Genomic DNA, 15,424 nt, shown 5'->3' with positions numbered 1-15,424 from the left:
TGTACCGCGAGAAAACCCACTATTATCTGTTGTGATAAATAAAGCCACTCGTGTGAAAACCTCAGTTCCAAACACTAGTTTATTACACACCAAGTAATGACTCTGAATATGAAAATGAGGGCATTGAAGGAATCCACGGTGACAACATCTCCTTTACGGGCAAAAGTGGCTTCAAAGGGAGTCTCTGGAAAATGTCCAGCGACAAGGCTGGACACGGACCGCGTCACAGAACACGGGCCCATGTCACCGGAAGTCAGCACAGGGGGAGGGAGAAACAAAGGAGTAAAATTTCCAAACTACTTCTAATTAAGAACAATTTAACTTGTTCCAATTGCTAAGTGGGCATATTTAAAATGTAAATAAGGTAAGTAAAAAGCGGTGCACCTTGGAAGACTAAGGAAATTACAAAGGATGTTAATTTTTGAAGTTATCATGTTAAGAAAACATGATGGAATCAGGCAGATAATTGAAAAGTTTCTTGCTAATTGTCAACATGTCTTCATCCCCAAATGGTGTAAGAGGACACGAAAGGCTAAGGATTTCGTTCTAGACAAACATCTCTACAAAACGCGCTGTGACGTCCCCATGGAGGCCCCTCAGCGGGACTCACGTCCCCCAGAGCCAGATCGCTGGGGCTCCGGGGCCGCGCGGACGCTGGGGGCCCCGGGCAGCCGCCGCCGCTGCCGGAACTGGCGGTCCCTTCCTGTCACTTGACGTCCATGGCCGGGCTGCTCTGTAGGCTCTCCTGCGCAGGACGGGCCGCCAAGGAGTCTGGTCTGGTCAACTTGAGCCTTCGGCCAGTCTTACCGCAAAACACACTCTCGAATTCCTGAAGTTGAGAAAGAACCATTAATGCTGTGAATTTACGGACTCAGAAACTATCTCAAAACAGACAAGGCTGGGGACGCCCGTCCGGCTCAGCGAGTGGTGGTGGGCAGCTCTCGGATCCCGGGTCGTGAGTTCAAGGCCCATGCTGGGTGTAGACATTACTTAAGATGAATAAATAAGATTACAAAAAATTAAAAATACACCAAAGGTTGAAGTTATGACCTAAACTACTTCAAAAGATGGAAACGTGTCATCCACAAACTCACGTCCCCTCTTGTAAGGGGTGTGCGGGGTGAAAACAGGGATTCTAACGTTTTTCTCAGAGTCACATTTACACCTACGATTAATTTTCCAATAATTCTCGTAATACCCACCCATATTAAAAAGGCTTCTTTACTTAAAAACAAACACCTATACTTATGTTTTCTAACACAGTCAACTGCACGCTACTTAACCATTCTCACGGGTGCACGCGTTTGCCGGGCCGGCTGTCCCGCATCACTGCCGTCCCCTGCAGAACTTCCATCACCCACTAGACACCGGGCCCGTCACTACCCCGCGCACACGGCGGGAGTGAGGCCAGCGGCGGGCCCGGCATCAGGGGTCAGCTCTGGAAGCTGAAAGCTGGCTCCCGCGGAGCCCTGTCCACCGCGGCCCTTGCTCCTGCTCTCTGCCTCTAGGCACTTAGACAAGTCCCGGGCTTCACAGCAGGGCCAGACTGGCCGTTTCCTGAGCACACCGGGCAGCCCCAAGCTCACAAAAGAAGGCGAGAGCAAGCACAGGGCCTGATCTCATCAGCCGCTGGGAAACAAGGACCGGGGTACGCACAATGTACAAGGCGGGAAAGGCTACAGCACGGAGGGTTCCATCTCTTCAGTCAAAAAAGGATGCGGGGGGAGGGCGCCTGGGTGGCTCAGGGGGTTAAAGCCTTTGCCTTCAGCTCAGGTCATGATCCCTGGGTCCTGGGATCGAGTCCTGCATCGGGCTCTCTGCTCAGTGGGGAGCCTGCTTCCTCCTCTCTCTCTGCCTACTTGTGATCTCTGTCAAATAAATAAATAAAATCTTTTAAAAAAGGACAGGGAGGAAAGGAGGAAACCATTGTGTACTCAGCGATGTCGAGCACCACCAACCAATGTTCGGCTGGACGGCATCTGGATCCTGAATCAAGGGAGTGGGCAGCACAGAGACGGCTGCAAGCCCGTTGGGGCGTCTGGATGCGGTGTGGCTTTTTAACCACGTGTCTACGTGCAGAGATGCCCTTGAGAATGAAACCGAGAGATCTGCGGAAGGCTTTAAACCACCCATCGTGGGCCGCAGGGCGGGGGTACTGACATCGCGCCCTTGTGTCCGAGGAACACTGGAGCTCTGTGCTCTGCTCTCCCCGTGTCTGCGCATGGATACGTTTCTGTAATTTTTTTTTTAAAGCATAACATTCTTTTTTTTTTTCTTTTAAGATCTTATTTATTTATTTGACAGAGGTCACAAGTAGGCAGAGAGGCAGGCAGAGACAGGGGGAGGCAGGCTCTCCGCGGAGCAGAGAGCCAGATGCGGGGCTCGATCCCGGGACCCTGAGATCACGACCTGAGCTGAAGGCAGAGGCTTTAACCCACTGAGCCACCCAGACACCCCTAAAGCATAACATTCTTAAAAATTAAATTTACATTTATAGATTTTCTATTATGGTAAAAAAATACAGAACATGAAGTTTTCCATTTCAGCCACTTTATTTATTTTTTTAAAATATTTTATTTATTTATTTGACAGACGGATCACAAGTAGACAGAGAGGCAGGCAGAGAGAGAGAGGGAAGCAGGCTCCCCGCCGAGCAGAGAGCCCGACGCGGGGCTCGATCCCAGGACCCTGGGATCCTGACCCGAGCCGAAGGCAGAGGCCTCAACCCACCGAGCCACCCAGGCGCCCCCATTTCAGCCACTTTAAATGGTTTTACGCAGTGGCACTACCTTCACGGTGCCAGGTGATCAGTACGGTTTCCGACTTTTCACCATCCCCCCCACGGACACTCTGTCCCCATGAGACACGGACTGTCGCCCTCCCCCAGCACCCACCCCATGTCCCACTTTCTGCGTACGAATTGGGACCACAGAGAGGTTGGCACAAAAGCTGTCCTTCCGTGAGCGGCAGCCTCGGGGGCACCCGGGCCGTGGCCAAACCACATTCTGCTGTCGGTGCACATGCTGTGCTCACCCACTCCTCTGCTGATGGACATTTGGGGCCTCCACGTCCAGGCGGCTGTGGACATTCCCATACAAGTGTCCACCCGGATCCCCACCCACAAATCCAACAGCCCATCTGGCAATTCTGACTTTCTGAGAATTGTCACCCCATTTTCCACAGCAGCTGCACAGTGTTCCGCTCTGAGACCTGCTATTCCACCTGTCTGTCTGTCCATCTGTCCGTGCCAGCCACACCCACTGGGCGCATGCGGCAGAGCCCCGTGGTTTGGATCTGCCTTTCCCGGACGATCACGGATGTTGAGCGTCTGCTCACAGACCTACGGGCCATTTGTTTATCTTCTTTGGAAGAAGGTACTCAAATCCTTTGCTGGTTTTGAATCATGTTGTCTTTGTCGCTGGGCTGTAGCGGGTTCCTCCTGGATTCACATCCACCAAGGGACGCAGGAGTACCGCGCCTCACTGATAACACCAGGCCCACCAGCGGTGGCCGCAGTGCGCTTCCTGCCACCCGCACTTGGGCTATACCTGCTCAGATCTATTTTCTTCCTGAACTTTAAAGGGCTTGAGGGTCTAAGATGAGCCAATTTCCTATGTATATCCTGACACTCAAAAGCCCAAAATGAAAATATTTGCCCATATATGAGAAGGTAGAATTTACCTCTGAGAATAATAAAAAAGTAATGTAAAAGTCACAAGGAAGGAAACCGTCACTTCTGACAAAGAAAGTACTCGAGACTACGGGAACGCCGTGCACACGACAAGGTGAGCGCCGGGCGTCCACCCGGCTGGGCGCACTTCTGCCAGCAGTGGGGCGCCGCGGTGCGGGCTGGGTTCCTCGGGGCCCCGGCACCTCCTTACCGGGGCCAGAGGCGAGCCGGCAGCCGCTGTCCGACCCTCTCTACCAGCATCTGTTTCAGTGAAATGACGGAGTTTCTAGGAGTTTTACGAGTCAGAACACCCTGACGTGACGTCTAGACAAAGCTGACAGGCACATTAGGTTTGTAAATAGGAGAACGCCTGATAGAAAGAGCGGCTTCTGCGGGCACCTGGCTGGCTCAGCAGGAAGAATGTGTGACTCTTGACCTTGAGCCCCAAGGTGGGTGTGGAGATGATATAAGTAAAACCAAACTTAAAAAAAGCAAATTTCTTTCTTTTTTTTAAAGACTTTACTTATTTATGACAGAGACACACAGCGAGAGAGGGAACACAAGCGGGGCAGGGGGAGAAGCAGGCTCCCCAGTGAGCAGGGAGCCCGACATCGGCTCCATCCCAGGACCGTGGCATCAGGACCTGAGCCGAAGGCAGACGCTGAATGACTGAGCCACCCAGGTGCCTTGGGAAGCAAATTTCTTAAGAGAGAAGAGAGCGATGGCTCCAACCGCACGTCCAGGAGCCGCGCCAGGAAGGCTACGGGCGACGCGGGCCCTGTGAGCGCAGACCAACCTGAGCACGGGGAACCGGGCCGGGCCTCTGGGAGCAGGTCTGCCCGACAACAGAGGACGGGAAGAGTCTGGTTTGTTTGTTTTTTAAAGGATTCTTTTTAAAAACTTTTTATTTATTTATCTGACAGGGAGGGAAAGAGAGAGAGCGCGCGAGAACACAAGCAGGGCCAGGGGCAGAGGGAGAAGCAGGCTCCCCGCGGAGCAGAGAGCCCGATGCGGGGCTCGACCCCAGAACCCTGAGACCATGACCTGAGCTGAAGGCAGAGGCTTAACCCACTGAGCCCCCCAGGTGTCCCGAGAGCAAGGGTCTGAGGCACTATTAATGGTCCCAACCTAACAAACGCAGAGCTCACCAAATGGACAATACATGCTTTTTCCAAATAAATACAGACGTTTTAAAAACTGACCACAGAAGAGGTCACAACGAAAGTCTCAGCAAACTTTCAAGAAACTGTTTCTTTATACAGACCATCTTCGCTTATGAAAACGAAATAAATAAATGTGAAAAACAGACCAAAAGCTTTTAAACTCAAGATGTCAGAAAGATTGAAACTACAAAAAAATAAAGAAGGTAAGCTTTCAGAACAACATACAAGCAAATTACAACGGGAAAAAACACTACCGTGTGCCCTCCCACAAAAGCCAACAGAGCAGAATAAGACCAGAAGCCGGGACACCCACGGCCGCCGAGAGACAAGGGCACAGACGCCCCAACTCGGAAAGGGCAGGACCAGCCCACGGGGAGCGCCCGGCAGTGAGACCTGGGACCAGGGCCGTGGCCTGACAGTGCCTGGCCACAGCGCTGGTCCCAGGTCTCCGCAGGGAGGTTTTGCTCCTGCCGGGCCCACCCAAGCCATGTTTATACATGAGATATAAGACATGAGTTTTCACATCTCTGGTCTCGGAGGACATACAAAGACAGTTAACAGGTCCGTTGTGAGCTGAGTGCCGTCATCACATACAGATGAATCATATTAATAACTCACCGCTAACAGGTACACCAGGCCAAACGTTAAATCATTTCCATTTTTGGTTTTTTTAAAAGATTTTGTTTATTTATCACAGAGAGAGGCACAGTGAGAGGGACCACAAGCAGGGGGAGCTGGAGAGGGAGAAGCAGGCTCCCCGCTGAGCAGGGAGCCCGATGAGGGGCTCGATCCCAGGACCTTGGATCATGACCTGAGCTGAAGGCAGAGGCTTAACGACTGAGCCCACCCAGGCGCCCCAAATCATCTTCAAAAATATAAAAGCTTTTCTCCAAAGAAGGCATCCGGGTGGCAACAGACACATGAAAAGCTGCTCAAATCACCCGGCATCAGGAGCATCATTGCGCCGGTCGGATCGGCTGGAACTGACCAGTCAGGAACGATGGATGCTGGCGAGGATGCGGAGAAAGGGGGACCCTCCCGCACCGTCGGCGGGGACGCAGGCTGGTGCGGCCACTCCGGACAACAGCACGGAGCTCCCTCGGAAAGCTCACAAGAGAGCGGCCTGCGACCCAGCGATCGCACTGTGGGTATTTCCCCCAAAGATGCGGACGCGGTGGCGCGAAGGGAGACGCGCACCGAGCGCCCAGAGCAGCGACGTCCGCCGTAGGCGAGCTGTGCCAGGGACCGCGACGCCCTTGCACGGATGGGCAAGATGGGGCCACGGCGCCGCCGTCAGGACACGAAGACCGGCTTTTGCATCGACGTGGTCGGAACTGGAGGGGATCGTGCGAGTGAACTCTGTGGAGCAGAGTCGTATGGTTTCTCTCCCACGTGGAATTTAAGAAAGAAAACGCGGCAGCCAAGGGGAAAAAGAGAGAAGTCAAACAAGAAACGGACTCTCGTCCCGTCTTGAAGACGGCGGGCGGGAAAGCCGAGAAGGCGGGAGCCGGCGGCGAGGCGGAGAAGGTAACCTGCAGGTGAAAGTGCCAGAAGGGGAAACGCCGACGCGGCCGAAAGCCCATCCCCGCCTCGGCACTCCCCATCCACCGCGCATTCCGGAGGGCCCGAGCGGACGAGGCACTTGGCAGCTGAGTCCAGGCCTGGAAAGAGACGGAAGGTTCGCGCAACTGTTGCAGATGCAGCCGGCAGTGACGAGGACGGTCGGGCCCCGACAGGTAAACCTCGCGAAGCGCCGAGGTCTTTCTCCTAAGATGAGCCTGCGCGCTGCTGAGCTGGGGGCGGGGGTGACCTCCCAGCGAGCGCGTGAGCAGGCGTGAGCCCGCATCCCCCGGGGACCACCGAGCTGGGGCTCGCCAGGGGATGCGGAGGCAAGACGGCGGGTTCCCTGCAGCCGCGCGCACCGGCTTTGCCACTTAGGCCTGCGCCTCTGGCCCTCAGCTGAGCTCCGCGGTCGATCGCATCGGAAATTCGCCACCGCCACCCGTGCCCAAACCCGCAGCGTGAAAATCCCCGGAGCCTCGCTGACGCCTCCCGCGGGAATCTGCAGAACCCAGAGACCGGAGGGCGAGAGCGTCGACACGGAGAAGAGAAGCTGGAGGCGGCGGACGCGCGAGGCCAGGAGGACAGCCGCGGGCCCGGCCTCTGCCGTGGCGCAAAGCCACTGCTCTGTTCACGGCCACCGCCGCTCGGTGTTTTCTCCCAGACAGACTTGGCCCTCACAAAGCGGCGTTCTAAATTCTTACAAAGAACCTAATTAAATACCTCATCCCTTAAGAAAAACAAAGAAACAGACTCCGCACTCCAGAGCACACAGACGGCCAGCAGAGCGGGCACGGGCGGCGGCGGGGGCCGGGACGGGCAGGAAGGGGGACGCCTGTGCTGTCGACCTCCGGGCGGCGGCCGGACGTGCCCGTCTGTCCTACACCTGCCACGAACACCATCACGCTGCGCTAACTGGCTGGAATCGAGAAAAAAAGCTTCACAAAAAATGCACAAGAGCATCATTTTATTAAAATTCACAGCCTCCCTCGAACACGTAACCTCAAACGCGAGCCGCAGGGTCACCGTAAGCCACTGGGAGGGAGCGGGACGCAAATGCCGCTCTGAGACGCGATCACACGGGCGATGCCACGGCGACCCGCGGAGACAGAGTGGGGACGGAAGCACAGCCGCGGGCCCTGCCCCGTGCGATCCACACGCAGGAGGCTCTTTGGAAAAGGCTTCGCATCGACACGCCAACCTCAGCTCGGTCCCTGCAGGACGCCGCGACCACAGAAGCCACATGATGGCCTGGACAGGGAGCAGCGTTGGGGTGCGCAGGGCTTGCCCCCCAAGGGCCTCAGCCGCGCTCAGCCTGACCGCCAGCACGCTAAGGCCGGCACCGGGAGCCAAGGTGCCCCCCAGGGCATAGCAGTGAAGCCAATGCCGGGAGCGCCCCGTTCTCCCACCTGACCCCCGAGGAAGGGGCGGCTGCGCTCCCTCCCGCTCACACCACGCGATCGGCCCTGCCGGGAGCCGCACTCGCTCGCTGGAATTGCCCCTGGGACCAAACAGACAGGGTCAAGGCGGTTCTGGCTGCACTCAAGGTCCAGGTGCTCGGGCCCCAGGGCCCCCATGTTGTCCCCGGTCACCCAGCCCATGGAAGAAAATCTCTTGCGCGCCTTCTGAATGCATGTGGGTTCCAGACTGTTGAACGCTATCTGCCTCTCTCTTCCTGCCTAACTCGTCTCACTTCAACCCTTCGCGAAGCTGTCATAGGGAAACGGGTGCCTGAAACCGGGGCGAGCCCCATCCGGTCCGCTGCCCACAGCACGGACCGTCACGCAGACGCCGCAGGTCAGCGAACCGACCCAGGCTGGGACCATCAGTCCGTAAGTGACACGCTACAACACTAACGAGCTTTTGTTCAAAGCGAACTCAGTATCCAACACGGATTCCAGGAAACAAAGGACCCTCGGACCGTCGGACCGTCGGGGGTATCTTAGGGAAAAATGGACCAAAAAATCACTTGTAGGTTATAACATTCTGAGACTGCACCCGCCCTCATTACTGACCTTTTTGAGAGCGTCTCCGTGTCTTTCCTGAATGTACTTCAGGAACGCCGTGGTCCACTGCAGGGTGGTCGCCTTGTCCGTCTCCGCGTTGCAGAACGGGACTAAAAGATTCAACTCGTCACAGCAAATGCGGATCCTGCGCCTACAGGCAAAATCCAAAGTAATCACGCCGAGAAGCAGGCGCCAGGCCACTGCTCCTGGCCTGGCCCCTGGCACTCGGCTGCACTCCGCTGGGACGGCCCTGCTCGTGGGCCAGGAGCAAGGGCCAGGTTCAAGTCTCTAGACCAAGGACAGAGCCAAACCCTCCAAACGGGAAGCAAAATTGCGTGTGCTCTTTCCCTGGGTAGATCGTTCCTTACTCAGAGTCACGACTCTGCTCTCCAAGTGCCTCCCTCTCCAAGGGCCTCATCCGCAGCCACGTCACAGCTTTGACCGCCAAGGGGCCCTGGCTCACAGAAGGACCACGGACCGCCCACCTGCTAAGACCCCGAAACCCAGTCTTTTTAGAGGGAATTTTAGAAAGAACTTAAATCACAACCGGGCCTTACAATCAGACCACATTAACGCTCACAGAGGACACTCGGCGTCGCGCGGACACAGGGCAGCAGACGGAGCGCAACCCTTGCTGCCCACCTTCCCACGTACACACGTGGGAGCGGACGCAGGGATCTCGTCAGGCAAACAACAGCAGACGCTTATCTCCAGTCCGTGCAGGGGACAGATCAATGTCACCGACGAGGCACGGAGGTGAGAGGGAGCAAACCGGCAGCGTGGTGCCCGAGGGGACGGCAGGCTGCCCGCCCACGGGGAAGGGTCCTCCCACGGCAGGTACCCAGGAAACGCTGACGAAACGTCAGGGTGGGAAAGCAGCCCTTTGGAGCTCACAGCCGTCCTTCAGGTTGATAGAGCGTGTGCGCGTGTCCGTGTGCACGTGCCCGTGTGCGTGCGTGCGTGTGTGCAGGTCTAAGAAGGACCACGGGCGGGCTAGCTAGCTGTAACATGTCCCTTAAAAAGAAATAAACTGCCTCAGGTCAGCGCCGGAGCCGGAGCCGGAGCCGCATACCTGCCTCGCCCCGTGCTGCGGAAAGGAGACTGGGGCGAACTCCCCGTCAATGACTATGTTAACTACCTTAATTATGTTACGGAAACATCGAGTAAAAACCCAGCTGCAATACAGAGAAATTAACCACCTTTTGGTTCTACGTAAAATCTAAATAAAATTCTAAATAAAATCTGCAGATAAAATGACCTAAAAACAGTTTTAACCCCCTCCCTCCCCAACATTCTTAAAAGAAACAGGCAAAGCTGGGTGCCCCGGTGTGCAGCGCAGCGATCTCCCGAGGCCCGCTCCCACGGCCGGCGCCGGGCGGCTGCTGGGAACCGCAGCCTCGGGAGGGTTCCCGGCACCACTAGCGAGGTGCCTAACTGTGCCTAAAATGTTGGTACAAACAATACGGTTCATGCTGAGCGCCGGCTCTCCTTCTGGGGCTCACCAGGGAGGGAATGTGCCCGTGACCCGCTCTGCCAATAAAACCCTGGGGCACCGAGTCTCTCACGAGCGTTCCCCGCTGGGAAGCTCGCGGGCCTCAGGACCAGGGGCCGAGGGAGCAGAGCGCGTCCGGAGGCGACACCCAAGAGCTCGCGTCTGGCTCCCGGACTTCTCCCCAGGCACCTTGGCTAAATTTGCTGCGTCCTTTCTCTGCGATCGGTCACAGCTCTAAGTCTTCCCAGTGAATCATCAAACCTGGGGTGACCCTGGGGACCCCGGCCCACCGAGCTGAACCAAGTCAGCATCTCCTCGGCCAGCTCGTCTCCACTGGGAACACGTTTAGAAAGAACTGAACGACTGTTTCAGGAGTAAGCTGCCCAACGTCGCCAGGAGCTGCAGTAAGCCTGCGTGTCGACAAGCAAGCACACGCGTTACCTTCTATCTCTTTCCATGCGGTTGTGCCTCTCCCTACGCTGCGACCTTCCTCCCTGGGGCCCGCTCTGGGTCTGCTCCCCGAGGTTTGCCTGCGAGGACTCGGCGGGAGGCCAAGCGCCCTGCGTGGAGGTTGAGCCTTCGCCCACGTTCTGAATCTCTCCAAGGGCTCTTCGTTCTCCACCTGCGTCCAGCTGGCGCGCTCTACTCCGGTTCCTCTTACTTACGGCTTGCTTACATAGCGCTTCTTCTTTGCAAAACAAGGAAAGAGTGGCATTTAATTTTTTATTTTACTTAACTTGTCCCCATTAATGCTGAATGTATTTTGTGGCATTTTTCAAACCTGAACGACACACAAGTGGGCTTAGGACGCCCAGAACTGAGCGGGAAGAGCCGGACCCACTACGGTAACCGGTACAAGATGTTCGCGCAAAGCTCCAAGCTCCAAAGCACAAAACTGAACATAAATCTGTAACTACATTAAAACACCCCGAGCAGCGTGTGATCCACAGAACCTTGTCCGAAGCCCCTCATTTATCAACAGGTGTTAGCTGCTGTCTGTGAACAGGGAAACCAAGAGGTTGTTTGACTTTTCTGATGTTCAGAATGGAAAAAACAAATTTTCTCCCCAGGATTTTCTTTTATACAGTCCCTCTAGCGGGACAGCAGGTGCTCTACCTCCCATGCTCAGAAGAGGACAAGACCTGTGTGCCCTAGGGCTCAGGGTGCCCCCAGTTGACCAGCGACTCCGCCCCTGGGAGGAGGAATCACGTCACAGCTCTTATGTGTGCCAGGGGAACACAGCAAGCCCCACCGCATCGAGGCCAGCCGGCACCTAACCCCTGTGTGCGGTGACAGGCATTCCCGAGACGCCAAATGAAACCTAAGTCTCTGTGGCCAAAGGGTCCCTCCATACAGCGTTCACATCGGGACCTGCGAGGAAGACACGGCGGGGAGTTCACAGCGCTGGGACTATCTTGTTCCTGAAGCAAAGAAGTTAGTATGTGGTTTGTGCCACCAACAACCCTTCACTCTGCAAATGGAAGCTCCTACTTCTGCATAAAAAGTCCGAACAGGGAGAACGCCCGCCCGACTGCCGGGAGGAGGCAGCATTCCACCCCCGCCCCGCCCCCATCAGCTCGGGAAGTTAAGTCGAAAAATACTTTGTTGGCAGGGAGAAAGGGGCTGAGAGCTCACTCTCCAGGTGAACAAAGTTCAAGCTGCCTTCAGCAGTTTCTTTCTAAAACTTTCTGAATCATCTTATGGCCTCTTGCTCCCAACTGAAACCTTTGCCCATCTGTAGACTTGTCTCCTAAAGCTTTTAGCAGGTTTCAGACTCCTGTCCCACTCACGAAATATAAAATAAGAAACAAAAAAACAAAAGCACAACTATTAAGTGCTTTCAGCAACTTGAAGGAAACGGAATTTATGCAAGTCTATCATTTTTCCGTTTATGGAGATCACCAGTGAGGAAAAGCAGCCCTCAAACTCAACGACTCCGTCCAAAGCATAAATATGACGCGTGAGGGGCGCGGGGTGGCTCAGTCGGTTTGGCGGCCGACTCCCGATTTTGGCTCAGGTCGTGCGATCGAGCCCCGCCACGGGTTCTGTGCTCAACAGGGGTCTGCCTGAGATTCTCTCTCCCCTTGCCTCTCAGCCTGCTCGTGCGCTTGGTCCCTCCCTCTCTCTCACTCAAATATAAGGATAAATCTTTAAAAAAGAAAAGACAACTTCGTGTTTATACTCGGTGTCTTGCCGTCCCCACCCTCGGCCAAGAGGCCAGCAGGACGGGGCTCCCTCTGCTTTATGGCTTACCTCCTACTTTAATCCAAACCTGCTCAGGCAAGGCTTTGTTTCTACTGCCCAAAGTCTGTTTAGTGGATTCAATTTCCTGCTGGTAACAGAAAGAGAATGCTCGAGGCAATCCAATGTCCTGATGCTTGGCAGCTTCGAGTACAGAACACGGGTTCCCAGAACCCTGGAAAAAATGAGGCGACAGCAAGTTTACCAGCGCACACGCAAACCAAATGCCCTCCAACCGAAGCCACGGCAAAGACGGTAGAATTTGAGGAACTTTGCGTACATCCAGGACTTTAACATGTTCCCAAACCGCATGAACGGCCTTGATTTTAAAGACTATTAAGCTCAATGAAAGAAAAATCCTTCAGGCCTAGTGAAAATAAAATCCACCTGGTACAGAAGAGCAGCCCTGGCGAGTCTCTCCCTTACCTGCGTCTGTGAGAGGCTCGAGCCCCCCGAGCCAGGGCAAGTGTTCGCCGTGAACAGAGGGCATGTAAACTGCAAAGCGGTGGCGGCCGCCGCGGTTTTGTTTTTTACCAACGTTGTGCATTTGTTTTGTTGCTGATGAAGAGGGACGTTCATGAACTCGGAAGGATGTCGGATAAGAGTGACCAAACTGCCAAGACAAAGGAGACGCGGAGATGCGTGAAGACCATGGGGCAGGAAAGCGGCCAAAGGCTGTGACCCCCAGCACGCTCTCCCAGCTAGCGGCAGGCCGTCTAGACAGCCGGCATCTGCCAGGATGAGCACCCCTCCTCGTGGAAACCTCTACAGAGCCAGGCTCAAGCGGCGTGGCAGTGGCCAAGCTCAAGCTTCTTCCTGGAAGGACCAGGGTGCTGGATGTCACCTGAGACCAATCTCTCTTGTTCTTTTTCTGGCCATTCTCCAAAATCTGGCGACTAGGGACAAAATGGGGAAAATCCCAGGGTGGGGAGGGACAGAAAGCCCAGGACCACCCCCCCACCCCTGCGCAGTTCCTCTTCAGTAGGGGAGCCGCGAGGGAGGGGCTGGCTTCCTGGTGGGGGGACTGGAGCTGCGTTCTGTCATCGGGACACTTCCCTGCCACCAAGTCTGCCCCGTGTGTGGAGTCACCCCTAAGCTGAGTCGCGGTGGGGGGGGCAGGCCTCTCCTGACATTTGGGTGGAAGACCTGGTGCAAGGGGCGCCGGCCCGCAGGTGCAGACGCGGGGCGCACAGCGCACGCTGGCACGCGCGGCGGCGGGGTCTGCGCTGCGCACTCGCTCAGCACGGGCGGCCGGCCCCTGCCCAGAGCGCCCACCTTTCCGGTGGGCCCCGGACCCAAGCGCGTGTGCTCCCCGCGGAGACCCGGCCGGAGGAGGCCGCCCTGCCGGCGCTCTGGCGCGGAGACTCCACCTACACCCAGACCCGCCCCGGCCTCGTCCGCGGGGAGACCCAGGCTGCGGCGCGGCGGGCGGCCTCTGCTCCCGGGTCACCCCGTCCAGCCCGGGCCCAGCCGGGCGGGCGGCCGCTCCACGGGGCCTCGCCGTGTGCAGCCCGCGGGCCCGCGCCCCGCCCCCGCCCGGCCTCCCGGGAGGGCGGCGGGGAGGGACACCCACTTGTTGAGCGCCACGCCGGGCTCGGGGGGCTCGGCGCCGCGCGGGGCGGCCGGCGGCTCGGCGGGGAGGCTGTTGAAGCGGTCCTCCAGGCGGACGCGCACGGCCGACTTGGCCCGCGCCTCGGGCGCGCCCTCCGCGTTCTCCTTGCCGCCGCCGTCGGGCGCCTTGGGCCGCGGCGCGCCCGCCCCGGGGCCGTCGGCGCCCGGCGTCTTCTCGGCGGGGGCGGGGGGCGCGGCGGCGGCGGCGGCGGCGTTGGCGGCGGGGGGGGCGCCCGCCTCGCTCAGCAGCATCATGCGCAGCTCCTGGAAGTCGACGTGGCCCAGGCAGGGCGCCGCGCCCGCGAAGCCGCCGTCGGCCAGCGCGGGCGGGCACAGCACCGGGTACACGGGCGCCGCGCCCCCCGCCGCCGCCGCCGCCGCCGCCGCCGCTGCCGCCGCCGCCGCCGCGCCCCCCGCCGCCGCCGCCGCGAAGCCGCCCGCCGCCGCCGCGCCCGGCGCCGCGGCCGCCAGGAAGGCCGAGCTGAGGCGCGCGTCGAGGTCGCCGTCGGCCGCCGCCGCCTCCATGTGCGAGTAGAGGATGTGCTGCAGCTGCGTGTACTCCACCTCCGTCATCTCCACCAGGCTCAGGTCGGTGGTCGTGAAGCTCAGCCCCGCCTCGCCCGGCGCCGCGTCCGCGCCCTCGGGGCCCGCCGGCCCGCCCGCCTGCGGCGGCTCCCGCGGCCCGGGGCCCGACATGCCGGAGCCAACGGCGGGGCGCGCGCGCGGCGGGGGGCCGGCGGGCACCGGGGCGGCGCGGCCTCGCCGGGCGACGTTGGGGGGCGGGAAACCGCTGGGCCCGCAGCGCGCCTGCGCCGCCCCGCCCCGCAACGGAAACCCCACCCCCTACCCCGCGGCCCCGCCCCCGGCCCGCCCCCGCCAACCGCCCGGCCGCCGGCGCGCCGCGGCCGCCCCGCCTCCGACGGCGGTCGGCCCCGGAGCTGCGCGCGCAGGTGTGTGTGTCTGCGGGCGGCTGCGGGAAGTGTGCGTGTGCGTGCGTGCGTGCGGACAGCTGGGGGTGGGGGCGGGGGCGCCCGCCGGGGCGGCAGGCTGCGCGCGCAGGTCAGGGGCGGGGCCGGCGGGCGCGTGCGCGGTAGCGGTTCCCAGGGGAGCCGCCCGCCGCGTGCACCCGGTGACCCGCGCCCCGGCCGGACCGCGCCCGTGTGCCCGAGCGTGCGGCGCTGCGCCGCCGCGTCCGTTCTCGGGGCAGGGGCGAGGTCGGGCCCGCCGCGGTTCTCACTCGCTTCCCCCGTGTCGCGGCCCCGACGCTCTGCGCAGCCGGCCCGACGGAGGAGCCCGCCGGCGCGAACTGCCGGAGCCGCCGCGCGCGTGGGGGAGCCTCGGGGCCGGGCCGTGGCGCGCGCCGAATCGCCGGGATCGGGCCCGGAGCCGAGTCTGCTTCGGGCGCGCGGGACCTGGAGCCCCGATCCGGTGCGGGCGCAGCGGGTCCGAGGACCCCGACTCCAAGGGCGAAAGCGCGGAGCACCGTGGAGGTCCGACGTCCCACAGCTGCAGGCGTGTCCGCCGCGGTGTCCGCGCCCCGCAGGCGAAGAGCCGGCCCGCCGGTGCGTGCCCGGTTCGCGCTCGGCGTCCTGCAGGCCGCGGGCGTGCGCGGCGCGTGCACGGAGCTGCGACGACCTGGCTTCGCTGCGGGGCGCGCTCCCGGGACAGCGGGGCGGGACAC

At 59.2% G+C, this 15,424-nt stretch overlaps 1 protein-coding gene across 4 annotated transcripts; it reads right to left on the bottom strand.

Annotated features, from left to right (window-relative positions):
- Nucleotides 1–61: 61 nt before the first annotated feature.
- TCFL5 (transcription factor like 5) lies at nt 62–14,454 on the bottom strand. Of its 4 annotated transcripts, none has more exons than XM_044262703.1 (6): nt 13,706–14,454; nt 12,559–12,745; nt 12,145–12,307; nt 10,333–10,579; nt 8,409–8,550; nt 62–829 (listed from the first exon to the last, which is right to left on the bottom strand). In XM_044262703.1, exons 1-6 carry the CDS (start codon nt 14,437–14,439, stop codon nt 707–709), a joined length of 1,596 nt encoding a protein of 531 aa, XP_044118638.1. In that variant the 5' UTR covers nt 14,440–14,454; the 3' UTR covers nt 62–706. The 4 variants fall into 4 exon arrangements, with proteins under 4 accessions (XP_044118638.1, XP_044118639.1, XP_044118640.1 ...); XM_044262704.1 differs by having other exon boundaries at nt 10,333–10,576; XM_044262705.1 differs by lacking the exon at nt 62–829 and adding an exon at nt 5,689–6,192.
- Nucleotides 14,455–15,424: the final 970 nt, after the last annotated feature.

The sequence above is a fragment of the Neovison vison genome, chromosome 8, assembly GCF_020171115.1.
Source record: "Neovison vison isolate M4711 chromosome 8, ASM_NN_V1, whole genome shotgun sequence".
NCBI lineage: Eukaryota > Metazoa > Chordata > Mammalia > Carnivora > Mustelidae > Neogale > Neogale vison.
This window is presented reverse-complemented; position numbering and strand designations above follow the sequence as displayed.

Excerpts from the sequence above, each read along its gene's own strand:
- TCFL5 (XM_044262703.1), bottom strand. The coding sequence starts at position 14,439 with ATGTCGGGCCCCGGGCCGCGGGAGCCGCCGCAGGCGGGCGGGCCGGCG. Across the intron at positions 12,308-12,558 it reads CGAGCCTCTCACAGACGCAG|GGTTCTGGGAACCCGTGTTC; the intron begins GTAAGGGAGAGA and ends CATTTTTTCCAG. Across the intron at positions 8,551-10,332 it reads CGCATGGAAAGAGATAGAAG|GCGCAGGATCCGCATTTGCT; the intron begins GTAACGCGTGTG and ends TTTTGCCTGTAG.